The 20,541-nt window shown below is 38.7% G+C and overlaps 1 protein-coding gene across 5 annotated transcripts in view; it reads right to left on the bottom strand.

Moving 5' to 3' along the window:
- Positions 1-20,541, bottom strand: part of CUL1 (cullin 1) — an 83,763-nt gene that overhangs the window by 16,469 nt on the left and 46,753 nt on the right. For all 5 annotated transcript variants that reach the window (XM_081283567.1, XM_081283566.1, XM_081283565.1 and 2 more), the window contains exons 3-9: positions 17,036-17,210; positions 14,977-15,144; positions 11,376-11,426; positions 11,091-11,181; positions 10,232-10,395; positions 4,764-4,926; positions 3,470-3,600 (exon numbers count right to left, since the gene is read on the bottom strand). In XM_081283567.1, the coding sequence (XP_081139693.1) occupies positions 3,470-3,600; positions 4,764-4,926; positions 10,232-10,395; positions 11,091-11,181; positions 11,376-11,426; positions 14,977-15,144; positions 17,036-17,210 (943 nt within the window). The remainder of the gene's footprint in view (positions 1-3,469; positions 3,601-4,763; positions 4,927-10,231; positions 10,396-11,090; positions 11,182-11,375; positions 11,427-14,976; positions 15,145-17,035; positions 17,211-20,541) is intronic.

The raw sequence follows: 20,541 nt of genomic DNA, 5'->3' as shown, positions 1-20,541 counted from the left end.
TGTCCACAGAGGCCCAGCTCCCTGCCCTTCCTCCCCACCCCACTAGGGAATAGCAGGCTACTGCTGCTGTCATTTCATCTGAGCACTGTGACAAAACTCACTGATATACATACAGCAACTCTTCTTCATTTTAACCTATTTTCCATAAACAATTTTTTAAATATCAAAATCTGGCCTTGTCAATTCCATGTTTTTTGGTTCGTGTTTTGTTTTTTTGGTACCAGGGATTGAACTCAGGAGTGCTTACCCAATGAGCCACATCCCTAGCCCTTTTTTAAAATATTTTTTTTTAGAGTCAGGGTCTTGCTAAGTTGCTGAGGCTGGCTTTGAACTCACAATCCTTCTGCCTCAGCCTCCTGAGATGTTGGAATTACAGGCGTGCACCACTGCGCCCAGCTCAATTCCATGATTATCATAACATACTTATCTAGTTTCCTTCTTGTCCTTGAAATTAAGCCAATATAACTAACAACTAATGTGGTCCCTAAAGGACCCTAGGCCTAAGCGGCCAGCCCTCCCTTTCAGCAGGAACTTCCAGTCACGCAGGGTCTCTGCTTGGAATGGGTACGTTTTGACCACTGAGGCTCATCTGTGGGGACCCCTCTGCCTAGCTTTTTGAAGACTTCACTGAACTTCCAAGACAGGCTCTGCCTCCCCTGCCACACACTGCCCCAGTCCTAGCACAGGTGCCTGCCGATGGCTGCTTCTCTTGCTGGACAGACCGCGTGAAGACACTGCAACTTGTCTGCTGCGCATGGTGACCTCCAGGACAGGAGAAACATGGTGGGCAGGAAAGATGAGGGACACTGGGTTAGCAGAGGGGAGGGAGGCTGGGAAGGATGGCATTATGATACACTCTTGGGGTGGCTCTGCACCAGGTACAGCCAGAGGAAGGGGAAGCTGTGCTCCACTGTGTACCATGTGTCAGGATATGTTCTGCTGTCAGGTACAACTAATTAGAACAAATTTTAAGAAATTTAAAAAGGAAATATACTTAAAGGTCTCGCACAACTTTTTATTTCACCTGTCCCTAACAAGGTATCCAAAAAATGGCATCAAAGAGGTGCCCAGAGAGCTCATATAGTGTTGGATATGATTTCAGAGGGTCCACTGTGACTCTAAGTATTACTTTAACATCTAAATATGTCACGAATGATCTAGCGTCATTAAAGAATACTGCCAAGGGTGTCCCAGGTGCTACAGGCGAGGGAGCACCCCTCACCATTCATATGGAAACTGGTGCTTCCCCAGGCCAGTAACAGATCTGAACAGTCCTCGACACCTGCTCTTCTCTTCAGCACCTTGGAGGGCTCAGTTAGCATCCTTGTCTTTCATCCATCCAGGAGCCAACCAGAGCAGATTGTGACTTGAGTTTTGAGAATTCTGAGGACAGGCAGGAGTCCACACCAAAAGACGTAAAATGGCACGACTGGGGCCTTGTTCATAGCCCTTACCTCCGAAAAAGGTAAGGACCTTCTCTTTTTTGAGAAGAAATTAGGGGAAAGAAATTAAAGAAGTAAGAAACACACTGCCCAATAATTTGGGGGTCTCTAATCCTTCCTCATAAGCACTTTGTCTTTGGAATAACTTTATCTCCACATAAAACAAAGAGAGAACACAGAGAAGCCAAAGTTTCAGAAATGTGCACACAATAAACACAAACCATCAACTGCAGAGTAAAACAGCTAACAATCTGTATGCATGCAGACTGTCCTCAGTGCCCAGCGGGTTTCTGAGGTGCCTCCTGTGCCAGTCTGTGTGTGTTCGGGTGTAGGAGACCAACCTTGCATGTGACTGGGTCACATTCCCCGGCTGGGTGCTAAGGCGCTCAGTCGCAGAAATGTGGCAGAGCTTTCCCCACCCTTCTTGGGTTCGTGGGTCAGTGTCTCGTGCATGGGTGTGTCCTGCTACACCCCCATGGGTGGAGCTACGCTCACCTGTTCCTTTGTAATATAACCCCTTGCCCTGTTTAGGATAGACTCTCCCATGGAAGTACCTTGTATGTGTCCCCTTCTCCTACTGTGCCTTTGGGTGTGGCCTACCCAGATATCAGTCAACCTGCTGACAGTGGACATCATGAAGATAGACTCAGCCCCCTGAAACCTGACCCCTTGCCTCATTTGAATAGCTTCTCCTCAATAAAAGGAGTCAGAGTGCGCTCTTGCTCTCTCTTCCTGAGGACCCTTAAGGTCACAGATTTTCACTTACTTTCTACAATTCAGTCCTCAATACTCTGCAATCCTAAGCATGTTTAACTTCTGGAGAGAACTTTCAACTTCCCTAGACTTTTAAAATTTAAATTGGAGTCCCGTTAAGAGCCAGCATTTGTTGCTTTTGTCCCGGTGGCTTAAAGACTCAGATCTTTCAGCCCACATTGGATGCCAATTGCCAGGTTTCTGTTCTCGAGACTAAAAGGCTCAGGGTTTACTCCAATTGAACTGGGCTGACTGGGCTGCGCAAAATAACCACACAAGAGACACAAATACCTTTTTCTTTGGGGTCGCTGTGACAGCTCCTTGTGGAAGGTCACAGCATTAGTAAGCGGCAGAGCCGGGGTGTGAACCAAGGCAGACAGTCCAGGTCTGTATCAGTCACACTATAATGGCATCATGTGTCCCCATACTGGGGAGTTCATACTTAAGCTTTTACTAAAACCTGGAGATCTTTTCCACAAAACCATTATTAAGCCAGCTCCCTCCCAAGTTGTAAATGTAAAGTTAATCACTTTATAAACCTAAAGAAAAAGCTTTACATACATCCCTCTAATGACTCATAGATGGGCCTGAGAATTCTCAATCCCCAAAATAAATATGGAAAAGGAACTTTCCAAAGATAATAGAGAAATAAGGACTAAAAAAAAAAATCCTAAAGTCAATATTGTCAAAAATAATTAACATTAAGCACAATAAAATCAGAATCAGAAAAGTTTTCTCAGCTCAGGTGAAAGGACCAGCTCCAATTTAGAAACTTTTCTTCTCCACTAGTTCTCCCAAACATTTAAAAATTAAAGTCCATCACAGGAACCAAACTGAAGACAACTGACTTATGTCTTGGAAACCTGATACTTCCCATGTAAAATCAGCACCTCAATTACAAAAAACCTAGCAGGAACATTCTAGGTAGCTCCTTGAGCAGGGAGAGCACTAAACAATGCTATAAATTTTGGGGCCTCTTTGGTGCAAACAGTCTTGTGATCTTCAGTTGGAGGGTACAACTTGGATCAAAGTTCCAGAGAGGGGAAAAAAACTGACATCTTCAATGCCTCAAAGGGGCCAGAATGATTCATGCAGGTATTTGCTTGGGGGGGGGGGGGGGGAAGTAGTCCCTGAACTCTTATTTCAAAGAGTCAAAACAAGTTTGCTTGTTTTGAAGAATCTTAACTACCTGGGTGAACAACAGAGATGCATCACACATGCTTGCAGCTGTGTGAAAATACTAAGGCCACTGTTTTCAACTGAGTATTACTTACATTTAAGGCAGCTTCACCACACTTCTCAATTGCTGCAAGACCCTGATTATGAATGTGTGTCTCCAGCAGCTTTTTCAACTCTCCTAGGCCATCCTGGATTCTAGATACAAGATTATACATGCGTCCCAAATCTGCAAGAAGAAGGCAGTCACCTTTATGCACAGAAAAAACTCTGTGTATCTATTCCACTAATTACATATTTATATTGAGATGGAAGACATTCTGAAATAAGACAGCTCTTACTAGATGTAAATAATCAAAAGTATAAAATTAAAAATAATCAAAAGCATTAAAACAATATTTTCTATTTGTGTATTTCTTTATGTATATTTTGCTAAAAGTTACAATGAAATTATGCTACTATAGAAGTAAGTGTATTCCCCTCCTTACTATGAGAATCTACTAACATTATAGAGAAGAGGTTCTTTTAATTAGTGTATCTAATGCTTCTTAAAATTTTCAATACTGAGATATTATCTATGCCTGACACATAATAGGCACTTAGATATGTTTAGAGGGGATGGAGAGAGAGTAGGGGAGGGGAGGGGAGGGGAGGGGTGAGGGGACAGTGGAGAATGGGATAGACAGCAGAATACATCAGTCACTAGAAAGGCAATTTGTAAATCAATGGAAATGTAACTGATGTGACACAGCAATCTGTATACGGGGTAAAAATGGGAGTTCATAACCCACTTGAATCAATCTGTGAAATATGGTATGTTAAGAACTATGTAATGTTATGATCAACCAACAATAAAATAATTAAAAAAATAAATAAATAAATTAAAAAAAAAAAAAAAAGAAATGAATAAATTTAAGGAGAACATGGATCACCATCTAAACTATAAAAGTCACAAATGGGACCCCAAATTCTTCACTGACTATGTATTGTACATGTTCAATTTATGAGAAGCAGAGAAAGAACCCGAAATACAAATATCTATGTCTGACTGTGCTCCTTACACATCCCAGTAAAGCAAGGAGAGGTTAAGGGACTATAAAATAGTCTTGTTGTCTAAGAATTTTCAAAGGAAGCATACTCAAGAAAGAATTAGGGGGTAACATCATTTAACACTAAAAGTGTATGGAACAAGTTATATATAAAATTAAATTGAAAAGATGCTCTTTTATACCCAAACACCACAGAAATCTGCAATCAACATGCAGTAAGGGCCACACATGACATCTTTTCAACAATGATGGACACTGACGATGCACATAAGCTAGAACTGCAGACAGCGGCACATCGAAGCTCAAAGCGAGTGCCCACATTTGACAAGTTTTAGTGCCTCACCTTCATTCTTGTCGGCATCCAATAAATTTTGAAACTCTGTGTGGAAAATTTCCAAGTGTTTTTCGATAAGGACCTGCTCACATTTCCTGGCCAGCTCATCTTGCGTGCTTTCATGAAGATAAACCTGAACTCTTCGCTGTTCCTCAAGCAGACGAGCCTCTGCCTGCAGAGAATTAATTGAATGGTTTTGATTTGCTTTTAAAGAACTGTAAAGTGAATAATGGAAAATTAAATTCACAAATCTGTTCTAATAAAATAAATTATGAAAAAGGGGATATTTAAATGGCCATATTTAAATACACAGAAGTGTTTCAAGTCCTATCCAAAAGCCCTGACAGAGCTACTATTATTAACAGTTTGAATATCTTTACAATTTTTCTCCTTCAGATAAGTGATATTTCACCTTTTTTGGGTGTTAATGTCTCCAACCTGAAAAACCTAAAGACCCTCCCTGAACACAGACACCATGTAAAAAGCTCTACTTTTGATTGAAGGCTGCCTGAAGTCAAGGATCACACCATCACAATCCTGGAAATGATTACTCAGGAATAAGCATTAGCAATAAGGCTTTAAAAAAGTTTTAAAGAAAAAAATATACAGCCTTCAAAACATGTAAAGAAAAACAATATAGCTAGCCATCTCTTGCCAATCCACTGGGTTATTTACACACCTTGATTTCCTGTGTTTCCCTCCAAGGAGGAGAGAAAAATAGGCACTTGAACAGAGGAGCAAAATGACTTAAAGTCAGCAAATTTTAGACTCCATCACCAAAAAGTGTGGTGCACAGCATCACCAAGGAAGCACTAAATCGTCAGAGCAAGGAGTAAATGTCATCGACAGTCTCAAATTATTCATGTAATCTGAATAAAGAGACAAAAACTTCTTTTGAATTGTAAAAATGCCAGTACTCAAAATGATTTTTGAATTTGGTATAATTTTGGGTAAATCTGGAAAAATTCAACTGGAAATGAAGAAATACTCAAGAGCCAAGAAAACATAAAACAACTGGCTGGGAAGGCTTGGGCTACCCAGAGCAACCAGGGGACAGGTGTTAAACCACAGAACAGAGCTGCAGCCTTATCACACATGCCACTGAGGGCTAAGGTGAAAGTGGATTTGGACAATAGTCCTAATGTGTGACGATGCAGAGCACACCAGCAAATGCATCTGAATAAAACACGAGAAAGGAAAGGAAGAGATAATGTACAAATTAATGTAAAAAGTTTGAAGTTATTAAATTTCCAATTAAAAGGAAATCAATTTTACCTAATTCAACATGCTAAAATAAACTATAGCATATTTGGTAAATGAAATATAATTATCCACCAAAATAAATATAAAATGTTAACACAACGAATCATTAATGGAGAGGTTACAAAAAAACCTATCGCAATATTCCAATCTGGTTTATATACACAATAAGTTAAGTGTCCCAGGCTAGCAGGGTCATATTATTTTTATTTTCCTGAAAGCCTGTGTAATTCTGTTTCTCTGATCATAAAGTCCTATTAAAATAATGAGACACTTTCTGTGCTTCACCCAGGAGTTCCCAGTTCAGATCTGGTGGCAAAACTGCAGAATTTCCTCCAGCCAGTACTCAAGGATGAAGGCTGATGAAACAGAAGATGGAGACCCAGCAGCACCCTTGCTCTGGTTCAAGTTACGCCTGTTTCTTGGAAGGACATAATCCCCCTGGGCAGCTAGACAAACTTTATACTTCTTGCCCAGATGAAAGATTAGGCTTCCACGTCACTGCTAATTCACTGAGGGGCACTGGCTTTCCCCCTCTTAAGCTAGAAATAGCAGCATTTCACAGGCCCCTCCCGAAAGAGCCAAGCAGCAGGAGAGCAAGCAGGTGCCCAAGGGACGGGGGAGGCATTCGTGGCCATAGGGGCTCTGCCAGAGCTTATTTCACACACTGGTGAATCAGCCATGGGCCTAGGTGCTGGGTGTGGGCATGTTTTAGAAAGGATAACCTTTTACCCTCTTCCTAAACTCTTTAAGACAAGCAAGCTCTTCATCACTGTGCTTGGCATACAGTTTTAGAACACCGAGATCAAATTCAAAGTAGAAGTAACCTACAAAAGATTACCCTAAATTAATTCTGTTAGGATCAGTTTTAGGTTTAAAAAAAGAAAAGCAGACCATAAAGGGTGAGCAAATTAATTGATATTATTTTAATTTTGAAGTTAAAAAACTAAGAAAAAGAAACATTAGGAACCCAGAATAGTCAAAGTTTCTGTAGCTTAGATTAGTCTCAGTCACATAGGACAGTAAGATATTTTAAAAACATTAATGTGGCTTCCAGTTGTTCGGTCATCAAAGCCGTCCTTAGAAGGATGCGCCAGATTCTCAAATGTCTCCACTGAAATACTCCCGACAACAGGAGAGTGAGCAAGGACCTTCACGGAATCTGAGGATCTAGCCCAAACTAGCTGCTGAAAGCACCGTGTTTCTGAAGGTCCATTCTTGACCTCAGTGTTGTTCAGGAGTTTTATAGTCTTAATGAAAAACCTTCTGAGTCACTGAATCAGAGCTGCCTCCTGTCTGCCCGTGGCGCTGCATCCCAGGCACTGAGGTTCTGGGAGGCACTCACGTGGAAGACCAAAGCCTTCCATCCTGCTAGCTTTCTGCCCTACACTCTTCTATACTCACTTTTATACATACATATATACTTTAAAAAATCTCAGATTATTTAGAAATTAAGGCTCATTTAATCCTCATTCTTACCTACTATTATTATTTTCAACTTCACAGGTGAGAAACTGAGGAATGGAAAGGTTATCTCCTTAGGGGCATAGGGATTTTAACCTAGATTCACAGTCCAGCATCAGACGCAAGGCCATTAAATAAGAGCGAAATTGTTTGTATGACTCTCAATTCCAATTTCATGCTTGCAGACTTTTTGCATTACAGACTTTTGAAATGTGCTAGAAGTCATGTTTGGTATGAGCCAAATGGCTCTGGGCCAAACCTTTAATTCCTCTATGATGAAATCGAATTGCTGGGCACAGTGGCACATGCCTGTCTTCCCAGCGGCTCAGGAGGCTGAGGCAGGAGGATGGAATTCAAAGCCAGCGTCAACAACTTAGTAAGGCTCAAGCAACTTAGCAAGACCTTGTCTCTAAATAGGATATTAAAAAGGCTAGGATGTGGCTCAGTGGTTAAGTACCTCTGGGTTCAATTCCTGCTGTCAAAAAAAGAAGAGGGCTGAGGTTATGGCTCAGTGGTAGAGCACTTGCCCAGCATGTATGGGTACTGGGTTCGATTCTCAGCACCACATGTTGCATGTAAGTAAATGAATAAAGAAGAAGAAGAAATCAAATTTATGCAACTAGGATGCAGGAAGCACACGACTGGCTTCCTTAAAGGCAGGCACATTCTGGTCAAACCAGGCCAGTGCACATCTCTGCTCTCCAGACTTTCCTGCTCATGTGGTTCTGCCCTAAAAAGCTACTTTGCTTGCACTGGAGTGCTACTGGTCTTCATCATCATTGTCAACTGAGACAATGACAACTCACTAAGAAGTGCACAAAAAGGACTCATATGGCTACTGTGGACATACACTCTGATAAGAGGTTCCACTTTTTAAAACATGGTTTTAGGGGCTGGGGATGTGGCTCAAGCGGTAGCGCGCTTGCCTGGCATGCTCCCGGCACTGGGTTCGATCCTCAGCACCACATACAAATAAAGATGTTGTGTCCATGGAAAACTAAAAATAAGTATTAAAAAATTCTCTCTCTCTCTCTCTCTCTCTTAAAAAAAAAATAAAATAAAACATGGTTTTAGAAGAACAAACACATAGAGTAGAATTTAAGAGACATGTTTATGAAAACTACATTGTCACACTACAAAATGAAAATAACAGGCAGCACTAAGATTCGAAACAGATAATGTTTCAAAAGTTCATGTGTCAGACAGTTGTTGGAAACTTTGGATGAAAAAGAACAACTACTCTGGTTGAGCTAGTTTTTGATCAGTACAAAAAAAGGTCAATTTAACTCTCAAAATACACAAAGGATGATAATTTTGAATGGTTGGTTATATTTTGAGATATTAGAAATTTATTTGATGAGAACTTTCAACTTCAAACGTATACGCTCCACTTACAACAACTGTCTTCCATAGGAAAATACATTCAGACCACTGCAGACAAATTGGGTAGGACTTCATGTGACAGAAGCAGAGCAATTGCTCTTACTAATTTTCTAAGCTGACTTTCTATCCCCATGTATTGAAAAAGTGATTCTGTAGTCTATTCACTCTGAAGTAAGCAGGGGACAAAGGGCAAAGCAGATATCAGACTCAGTAAGACCCAGAGGCTCCGTGGAAGTCTCCTAGTGTCTCTAGGTCTGGGTCAGCAAACTATATATAACATGTATGCCAAATTCTGCTGCTATCTGGATTGTTTTGTTTGGTACTGGGGACTGAACCCAGGGGTGTTTAAACACTAAGCCACATCCCCAGCTCTTTTTATTTCTGATTTTGAGACATGGTTTCACTAAGTTGTTTAGGGCCTAAGTTGCCCTTGAACTCATGATTCTCCCGCCTTGGCACCCCCACAGTCACTGTGAATACAGGCATGTGCCACTGCAGCCAGCCAATGATTTTTTTTTTGTTTCTTTATTTGTTTTCAAGTGTTGAGGATTGAATCCAGGGCCTCGCACTGGTGAGATAAACATTCTATCACTGAGCTACATTCCCAGCCTGTTTTTTGTAAATAAAATTTTACTGGATCCCAGTCATACCTATTTGTTTACATAATGTTGTGGTTGCTTTTGCCCTACAATGGCAGGGTTGAATAGCTGCAGCAGAGACCATACGTAGCCCACAAAGCCTAAAATATCTACTATCTGGCCCTGCAGAGAAAGTTCACAGCTTCTTGATCTGATCATTTCTGAGAACCTACATCTAGGCTACCTGAATTTTCAAGAAAGAGAACCAAGAATAATTGCACTAGAACTTCATGATGACATCACTAAGTACAAAAAAAGAAAAGGATGCATGAAACATGGAACATGGAACATGAAACATGGCCCACTCCTTCAGTTTCAGAAGGCTAATGTGAACCTAATCTAAACCTGAAGGCTGTGTTACAAATTCTTAGGGAATATTCTAGGAACAAAAAAGCAAACACTTTAACCTTGCAAATCTGAGAACACTTTTTTCTTAAAATTGTCTCACTGGACACAGACCCACATTCCAGAAGAAACCCTTCAACTATGAAAGGCATGCAGCTCTCATGGTTACAACCTTAGAACATCAAAGAGAACACGCAGTCACGGTCACGACTACAAACTCATTTATAAAAGCGTCTTAGAGAAACAGGAGCATGGCACCTGCTAAACGCACTACATGACAACAGTGCCAACGCAGGGCTGCGAGGACAGCTGCAGGTGCCGAGACCTCACCGAGGGGCAACGACTATTTCAACTTATGTCTACTGTACGTACTATGTTTCAGCTTACCTTTTTCATATATTCAGTAACTGGGTTCTGCTGCAAGAATTCAGTACTCTCTCTGGTATAAAATCTCTCTGTGTCAGCCAAAAATTGAGATTCAAAGGATTCTTTATACACTGTTAACGTAGGGCCCTTTGCAAATGCATCATCTTCATTCAGCCCCAATTCCACTAGAAATAAATACGAGCTACATTTCAATCACCCTATTTTTTGTTATATTTCACAGAAAATACTTAGGTGTAGCATTCAGTTTAAGTTATGCTTAAAAGGTCAATGTGAAATGGAGGGTATAAAGTAACTCTTATTTACTAGTATAAAAGAACACTTGTTTCACTAAAAGAAAAGAAAAAATTCCAAGATGTCTAAAAGGCAAGTAATTCTGACCCAGGGCCAGATATGCTTCCAAATTACCATAAAGTTCATTTAGAGAACTTTTACATTTGAAAAAGCAATACAAATTTCTAATTTTAAACTTTCAAAGAAATACAATGCTACCCAAGTTTTTAAAACATTGTATTACTTTATCAGTTTCTCAATCTCAATTTTTCAAGCTGATATAGATTTCTGGTTATCATTTAGCTCAATAATGTTCTCTCATATTTATTTACATCCAGTAATTCAATGAGACCAGAAAATAATTCATATTTCTTTTCCATCAAATTTCCTTAAGGCAAAAGGACCAAACAATTTTTTTGATGGGTAAAATCAATAAAATCACACTGATTTGAAGAGAATTAGGAGAACCTTTGTAAATGCTAGCAACATTCTTGATAATATTAAAATATTTAAAAAATGCATCTTGTTAGACCATTGCTATAATTATCATAGGATATGAAAATGAATAAATTAAAGGGAAATTATTTACCATAGGACTGTACAACTCCACTAATCAGTCTTGTATTGATGGTCTCACCATTTCTTTCCTTTTCAATCAGTTTTAAAACAGCATTTGTTACCTTCAGAAAGAATAAAGACAGAAGATATATTTCACAATATATATTACTACATATTCCTTAAACATTCAAAGCCATTAAACAATGCATTATGACAGATATTCTTGAAATCTCTCAAAGGCCTGAGGAGGACAAAGGTTAAGTAATGAAATGGGGACTTTTAAAGGCAAAACACACGCACTCACACAAGCAGGTACCTGTTTATTCAATGGCCTGAACAGACAATCTCTCCAAGTCACCAATGCAAGCTGGATAAGAAAGAAAAAATAAATAAAACAATTAAAAAATTATTAACTATACACACAATAAATAGTGTTAGATATCTATACTTTTACTATGTTTTCCCAAGACTGAAGTCATAGGAAATAACCTGAATTCCAAATTTTATCAAGGTTAGAATATACCTTGGTAAAAATCTATCAGAACAAGATCAGAAAGCCACTCTTGAGCTACCCATCTCAAGAGGCAGAGAAGGTACAAGTGCTTATCGGCTCACATTTTAACAGTTAAAATACAAAGACAAATTTGATTTAAGGAGCACATTTTCTATCAGTTTAAAGGGCAAAAGTGGATTCAACCTATAAATTTGTCCCTTGGATCAAACAAATTTAATTTGACCTTCCACATTTGATGAAAATGATTCCTTTTATTACATCAGCTTTGACATACTCAGTAAGATAAATTATAGATTTTAAACTCTAAAAAAGCTATGTGTCTTGGTGGCAGTGGTTTCACAGATGTGTACAACTGTGAGTGCACCACACCACACACTCTGGACGGTGCCACTGACCGCACGCACCATAAAAATGTTAGAATTCATACATGACTTTTAAATCATTTGCTGGAGAGGTATTAATTCAAATAAAGTAAAATTTGTAACAGTCTAATACACAAATGCTAACTGTTGAGACATTCATTTTAAATATAAATCCTAGTTTTATTTTTCACAAATCTCACTATAGATACAACAGGGTTTATAAAAGATATATTTCTGAAAACATTATATGTAAATTTATTTTATGAAGGACTTTAAAAGTGGTGTTTCCTCAAATAAATAGCATTAAAAACAATATTTAAGAGACAAAAATTTTTTGACAAATCATGAACAATAAATATATACTGAAGGCTAATACTGGGGAAAAAATAAGATTTCATCATTAGGAGCTATGACTAAGATGCTCGAACAGTGCCGGAAGGAAGAAACTCCTCCTCTTGGAGAAACACAGGGAGGAGGCACTCTGGAAATGCCCCTCACTGTGGAGTCCTGGCTGTCCTCGCCTTCCTCAGAGCAGAGGAGAGTCAGAAAGGTCTGTAGCAGACACAAACTTCTAAAAAGCATTGACAGGTCACCAAAAAGCGCAACTTTAAATCACCACTCCCTTAGACCTAACCTGAGGTGGGTCTAAGGGAGAAGAGCCGCCAGGAAGAGGAAGCAGGACCAACAGCAGGCCAACGGAACTCCAATGCAAGTTAGGGAACCGTCTGGTTGCATCATTTGAATACATCAACTAGAAAATTAAACGAATGTCCTCTGGTTGACTTGAAAAGAAAGTTTCTACAGTTAAAAAAAATAAAGAATCAATCGGGGGCTGGGGATGTGGCTCAAGTAGTAACACGCTCGCCTGGCATGCATGAGGCACTGGGTTCGATCCTCAGCACCAAATAAAATAAAATAAAGATGTTGTGTCCACCTAAAGCTAAAAAACAAATATTAAAAAAAATGAAGAATCGTTCAGAAAAAAGTAAAACTTCACAAGTAGTCATGAAATGATTTCTTCACAAGCAGCCCCATTTTCTGGAGATTCAAGACATATGATGAGAGATCACCCGTACAAACTGTCCCACTGTGCCTGGCACCCAAACTTCTGTATGAATTCTGCGGTGTCACTGGCACAGCACACAGTGGAATGTTGTTTCTAAGGAGGGGTACTGACTTGGTCTTTGCTAGAATTTATGGCCCTCTCTTGCATTTCTGAACAGTAACTATGGCATGTGAGGGTGTATGTAGGAAGTACAAATTTTGAAAGTGGATTAAAAATAATAAAAGCAAGTTGGATCTTTTTTTGGGGGGTAGGTTAACTGGGGATTGAACTCAGGGGACTCAACCACTGAGCCACATCCCCACCCATATTTTGTATTTTAATATTTAGAGTCAGGGTCTCAGTGAGTTGCTTAACACTTTGCTTTTGCTGAGGCTGGCTTTGAATTCATGATCCTCCTGTCTCAGCCTCCCAAGTGTCTGGGATTATAGGCATGTGCCACTGTGACCAGCAGCAGCTGAATCTTAATCAAGTATCCTTGTACTTTTAGAAGTCTATATGTTGCTATGTGGTATACATGGTCTTTAGGTTAAGTGGATTTCTAAAATGAAATCATCCAAAACCATGCTGATTCTTACTCTGCCAACTTGGGAGTCTCAAGAAAGCATTTTGACATGAAAGACAATGAAAAGCACTTCAACCATTTCTCAATGCATAGATATTTCAAAAAACATCTGGTAGTTGTGGTGTGATGGTACATGCCAATATTCCCACCAACCCAGGAGGGTGAGGCAGGAGGATTCCAAGTTCAAGGCCAGCCTCAGCAACTTAGCAAGGCTTAAGCAACTTAATAAGATATTGTTTCAAAATAAAAAATGAAAAAGGCTGAGGATGTCGCTCAATGATAAAGTGCCCCTGGGTTTCATTCCCAGCACCAAACAAACAAAAAACCCATGTTATAATACATGGTAAACATATGTAATCTGTCAACCAAAAAAAAAAAAAAAGAGTATAGAACAAAAGAAAAAGGGAAGTATAAAAACTTCAAATAAAAACTAAACTTAGAAAGTTTTGTTAAAAACTTAAGTATATAACAAAACTACCACTACGATACAAGAATTTTGATGCCGAAACTCAGCTATATAAACAATAAAAATTAGCCATGCCTTGGGCCACATTATGCTTTAATTAAATTTGCAACAGTGAAGCAACAAAATATTGCTAATATAGGAACAATTTTATGTATGGACATACATGAAACCTTACATAACCACAGTTCAAAAGGGGCACTGTTCAAAAGGGACGACTGTCCTGCTGTCCTCACCAAAACTCCCTTATTGCTTTACAACAATGGCTCTCAGACTGTGCCAAGAATCACCTAAAGAGCTTCTTAAACAAGACTGTCATAGGGCTGGGGTTGTGGCTCAGTGGTAGAGCACTTGCCTAGCATGTGAGAGGTACTGGGTTTGATTCTTAGCACCACATATAAATAAATAAAGTAAAGGTCCATTGACAACTAAAAACACCAGACTGTCGGGCCCCACCTGTAGACTGTCCAATCAAGTCTAGGACAAGGTCTGAGAATTTGTGCTCCTAGCAAGTTTCCAGATTATGCTGAGAACCATACTTCGAAAACCAATAGGCCTAAAAAATCTTCACTGACTGAAGAAATGTATTGATGGGGGTGGTTTCATGATCAATTCAAGGTCTTCTCCTGGAAGCAGAGTTCCCAGACAGGAGAGTATGTGAGGCTCATGCTTAGGGCTCGAGTCTCAGGCAAGGTGCCTGTTTTGAAAAATGAGATGTGATTAAACCATTAAAGAATACACTTCTAAAAAGTAAGTGCAGACTGTGTAAGCTGTATTTTATAACTCCATTTCTCATCCTTCTACTTTGTCACAAAGTATGGAGGAGTCATTCATTGATAAAGAAAATTAGTATAAATATTCTGAAAACAGCTTAACATTTGCCTAGTTCTCCTTATTGAAAGACAACGTATCATTAAGAAACATTTTAAATATTTTTAAAAACATCTTACTGAATAGATTTCATATATTCCTTTTCGTCCTTCATCACATTCACGGCGAACCCAATGTCTATTGAGGTAGGCACAGATTCCATTTAGCACTTTGCTTGAGAATCGGTAATCTTCCCATTGCTGAGTGTAGAACTTTAGCACGCTCTCGTCCATCAGATCCTCTCCATCCTGAAAACAAGTTCACTAAAGCTTTAAGATGACTGTTGGACGCAGATCAAAGAAAAAGCTAATGAAACAAAATACACCAATACAGAAGGATTCTTAAATCACTCTGTGTACAAAACCACACTAACTTATTATAGATTCTCACAAGAACACAGTAAAAAATTCTTTCACATGAAATTAAACTAGAACCTTTTCTATGGCATTAAATATGAATATACACTTACAAAAAGTACTCTGAACTTTAAGAATCTGATGGCTACTTCTTTTTTTTAATAAGGAATTAACTTTAAAATCATCTCTATTCTTGATAATTTTCCTGTTAAAAGAATTAACATGTCACATTAACTAAGAACATAGGGCAAAACATGACGCTCAATTTTTAAATGCTTTTCCCATCTTTAAATTTATTTAAAGATTATAAAAAGTTATAGCCTTTTGTGGAAATCTGTTGCCATTTTCATAAAAGTAAAATAAGTACAATAGTGTGATATATCTTCTTCAACCAGACCTCATGAAGAAAATGTACATTTACTCTTAAGTATTTTTACTGAGATCTCTACAACTTAAACCACAATTTTTATCTGAAGAAAACTAACTGGAAACTTTTCCCTATATATTAGTGGAATCTAAAAAGTATGTCCTACCCTTTAAAAATGCAGCACCACCATTTCCAGGTGCTGTGCAGAAAAGCACTGAAGAGGAGAATGAGAGGGGAGGGGCGCCTCCGCACTCAGGCCAGGGCAACGTCGAAGGCGGGAAGGCCAAGGCTGCCAGAATGGACGCTCCATGAGTAACTGTACTCAGGTGACCCAACCATGCACGCAAACACCTGACCATGTCTAAACACAACCAAATTTTTGTTCACTTAATATGAAATGAACTTTAAAATGCAAAGCGAGGCTATTCTGGCTTATGATATAGACCTTTTTTAAAATTCAAAAATATCACTAATGGTCTGGCTATCAATACTTTTACATAATACGGTACACTGTCATGCTCTTTGGTAACAAAAAATAAGTAATTACAATATCCAATTTATAAAGTGTTGTGAATAGAAAAAACAAAGTGGTTGTAGGAAGACCTTAGTCTCTGGAGAACGTGCAAGCAGTACTACTATGAACCACTGTTTGTGGTCAACTGACGACAGTGTTAGAATGATGCATGTTTCCAATGAGCTTGTAAAATAAACTAAAAAACAGAACAAACAACAACAACAACAAAAGCTAGATCACATTTTAACAATGTGATTGTCAAAGGCTAAAGAACCTTGTTTACTTTTTTTTCAGTGCCAGAGGTTAACCCAGAGCCTCCTTATGCTAGGCAGGTGCTCTACCACTAGGCTACACCTCCAGCCTGTTTACACATTTTCATGGACAACACCATATGGGGCTCAAAATATAGTAATATCTGGATACATAATTATATGCTTGAAATGAAAAGGTTCATCAATTTCTTTCTTCATCTCTCCCCACTGTACTGGGGACTAACCAAAGAGCACTTTACCTAGCCCTTTTTATTTTGAGATAGGGTCTTGCTAAATTGCTGAGGATGACTTCAAACTTACAATCCTCCTGCTTCGGTCTCTTGAGTAACTGGGATTACAGGCATATACACCATGCCTGGCTAGGGCTCATCAATCTCTAATCACCAGATACAAACTGGCTAACAATTTATGGAACAACATTATTATGATAATAAGGATGCCCAAAACTTCTAATTAAAAAATATGAAAACATGCTTTATAGAGGTTTCATCATTATAAGAGATAAAAGATTAAGCAATACTAAAACATTTAATAAGCAAGCAAAGTGAAACACTGAGCATTTAAGGTAGAATTACCATTTCCTCTTTACCTTCTATTATAAATGTTCAATAGAGATGTAAAATGTCTTACCTTAAGAAGATTTGTCAAGTAATTCTTCAAAAATTCTTTAAGTCGTTTGTACAATTCCAGGCCAACAAACTGAGCCCCTCCAGGTGTCTGCCCCTTTTTCGATTTAGAAGGAGGGACTCCAGCTCCCCGTGCTTGGTTTGACTGGTGTACGCTAGTACAGTAGTTATAAACGTGACTTGGAGAAAAGTTAAGGGAATCAATGTGCACCTCAAATGCAAACAGTGGCTAATATAAACATATTTCCTTCTATTTCAGTACCAACACATTGCCTACATGTCGACCAGAACCTGTTAAAAACTACAGTGGAAAAAAGATTCTACTCCCTGTCAATAGAGTGGGGTCTGCAAGCTCTATCCACAAGGTGCCCACGGGCCTGGGGACAAGCGATAAGCCAGGAGACTGCCAAGAAAGAATCCAGAGCTTTCAGACCACCTCGCATGCCTGACCTTGTGGAAAGCTGTCTGAGTATTTAAAAGGCATAAAAAGAACTGGCAACAGGTACCAAGGAAAGGTTGCAAATGAAGAAGAAAAAACCAATTACAGTATTTACTTCAGGAAAAACAAAAAGCTAATAATCATCATAGCAGATGAAGCTCAGCTATAAATACTTCCAGAAACACAATATGAATACTGACATAATAAAACTTTATTTTAAAATGATTTGCAAGGGCTAGGGCTGTAGCTCTGTGGTAGAGTGCTTGCCTAGCATGTATGAGGCACTGGGCTCAATTTCAGCACCACATATAAATAAATAAAATAAAGGTCCATTGACAACCAGAAAAAATATTTTTTAAAAAACCGATTTGCAAATGGATGCACACAAAACTACATTCTAAGGATGAAGGATGAAAAGCAGGAGAGGAGCAAGAGAGCCATAGCCTGCGCCATGCTAGAATCGTAGGTCAGAAGCTGACCAACCAAATCCCTTCCACAGGCCTCTGAGAAAGAGTGGCAGGTGCAGCCAGCTGCCCCCTGCAGGGGTGCTGGAGGGAATGGGGCTGGGACAGGAGGGCAGAGGACTGACTGCATGGTCCTAACCTTTAAATATGATGAACTCATCTTGCATGTGACTTTACCTGGGTAAAGCTGAAAATATCCAGGAACACTTATCCATTCTCAGGTTTGTTAAACCCTGGCTAAGCAAAGTCTCTATATAAATACTTAATTATAAATTTCAAATATATTAAAGTAAAAAGTACCTTAAACTAACAAAATTACTATCTTTATGCATTTATTTTTTTGGTACCAGGGGCACTTTTCCACTGAGCTATATCCCCAGCATTGCTATAATTAAAATAATTTAAAACAATATGAAAAAAACAAGCCTCTATAAAAACATGGCCAAAGCACACCAACAGAAAATCCAAAAGTAAAAGAAGACACATTAATGACTAGAAAAACCCATGTGGTAATCAAAGAACTATCTTAACATAATGAATTAAATATTTCAATTACACAGATAATCACAGATGACAATAAACCACCTTTTGTTCACAACAGTTGACAAACATTTGTCCCAAATTCCACCCATAAACCCCACCCCACCTCCACCCCTGGGCTGCCGCCAACTTTTTAGGAAGTGAAATATTACAGGTTGTAACAAACTCTATGCCTCCCTAGTCCCTCCCATTCTTTGAAGAAAACACCCCATGATTTGCTATATAGTGTTCCTATGCATGTTTTTATATTTTACTGGAAAACAACATATATTGTTTTGCATGTTTAACAGTTTCAGATTACACAAACTGTAATCCACACATTCACTTCTGTATCTGTTTTTGATACTGTGCGAGATAGCTCCAGCAGTGTTAATACACTGTATAGTATCTATGTACAACGACACATCCATTTTCTTGTTTATGGACCTAGACATCATTTTAGCAGGTACCAATTTGGGGTACTTTCAAACAAAGTTGCGTACATTTTTAGCATGTCCCTTGCACACAGGTACAAGTCTGTAGCAGCAGGGACTTCCCAGCACACCTTCAGCCAGACTGCTTTACAAAGTGGCTGCTGTGCATTTCCACTGCCACAACCTTGCCCAGGCAAGTACTATGGTTCTCTTGGCTTTAAGTGCATTTCAGTTGATTGTTTTCATTCTCTTCTGTATATCGTCTGCTCATATCCTAACTAAAAAGTTTGCTCAGACATTAATACTAGGAATACAAAAGGGCATAATCACTTTGCAAAAAAAAAATTGTCCATTTCTTAAAGCAAATTGTGGTTTATTTGGAGAACATTACTTGGCAGTTTAAAAAGTGCACTACCCCAACACATATCATGAATTAATTTCCAAAACATATTGAATAAAAAGAGCCAGACACATGAAATTCCACCCATGTAAACTTCCAGAACCAATAAAACTTAACTCATAGTGCTAGAAATTGGGAGAGTGGTTCCTTTTGCATGACTAAAGGGTGAATAAACATCAAGGAGAACTGGAAAGAACTTTTAGTATCTTGAATAGGGTTATGTTTACACAAAAGTATGTCCGTCAAAATATGCAAATCAATGAGGCATGGTGACACACTCCTGTAATCCCAGCAACTCAGGAGCCTGAGGTTTGAGAATGGCAAGTTTAAGGCCAGTCTCAACAACTCAGTAAAAACCTGTCTCAAAAAAACAAAGGACTGGGGATGCAGCTCAGTGGTAAAGTGTCCTTGGGTTCAATCCCTATACATACCCCCCAACACAACAAATAAACCACATGCTTTAATATATGGAGATTTTGTTATATAATTTTTGCCCTAAAAAATTCTACATTTTAAAAAAGGTAAGCACTTTAAATATTTCTGCTAACTCACTAAGTTGCCTCTGGACTTGAATTTATTGTGGAAAATGTCCTTATGAGCAGCTATTGCTGAGTAAAGAGAAATTCTTAATCTGTTGTCAAATTTTTCCCAATTTTCTTCTATGGCTTGTGCCATGCTGGTTGAGGAAATCATTTCCTTGGCCAAGACAATCATTCTACTGTATGTTCTTATAAAGCTGAATTCTTCACTGAGGTTTCCAATCCAGGCAGACTTAACTCATACATGATACAAGAAGTCATTTTAGTTATCTGCATAATCAATGGCTCTACAAATTAAACATCCAACCCATCCTCACTATGTATACTGCTACTTCTAGAAAACTGTTTCAACGGTTTCCAAGCAACTGCCTTTTTAGTCTTCTTTTAAAACACATCTGTTCTTTCTGTAATATCCCCTTATACATTTATCACATTGTGGGGATTTTATGATTAATTTTGCCAGTAGCTTGTGTATTGAGTCTTTTCAAACAGCCAGTATGAGTTTTATTAATTTTCATTCTTATGACTTTATTTCATTTGGTTCTTTTGTATTTACTTCTTTATATTTGCTCTCTGTGTATAAATCTTTGGTCAGTTAACTTTGCAATTTCTCTTAACATTTGAAATACACAAATGTGCGACGATATACGAAACACACCACTTGGCCATGCCACTGCAGTCTGATGTGCACACATTTCCCCTCTTGTTCAGTATT

Source organism: Spermophilus citellus (genome assembly GCF_964194105.1).
Source record: "Spermophilus citellus genome assembly, chromosome: 3".
NCBI classification, from domain to species: domain Eukaryota; kingdom Metazoa; phylum Chordata; class Mammalia; order Rodentia; family Sciuridae; genus Spermophilus; species Spermophilus citellus.
Note: the sequence above shows the minus strand (reverse complement) of the source record. Positions and strands in the feature narration are given on the sequence as shown.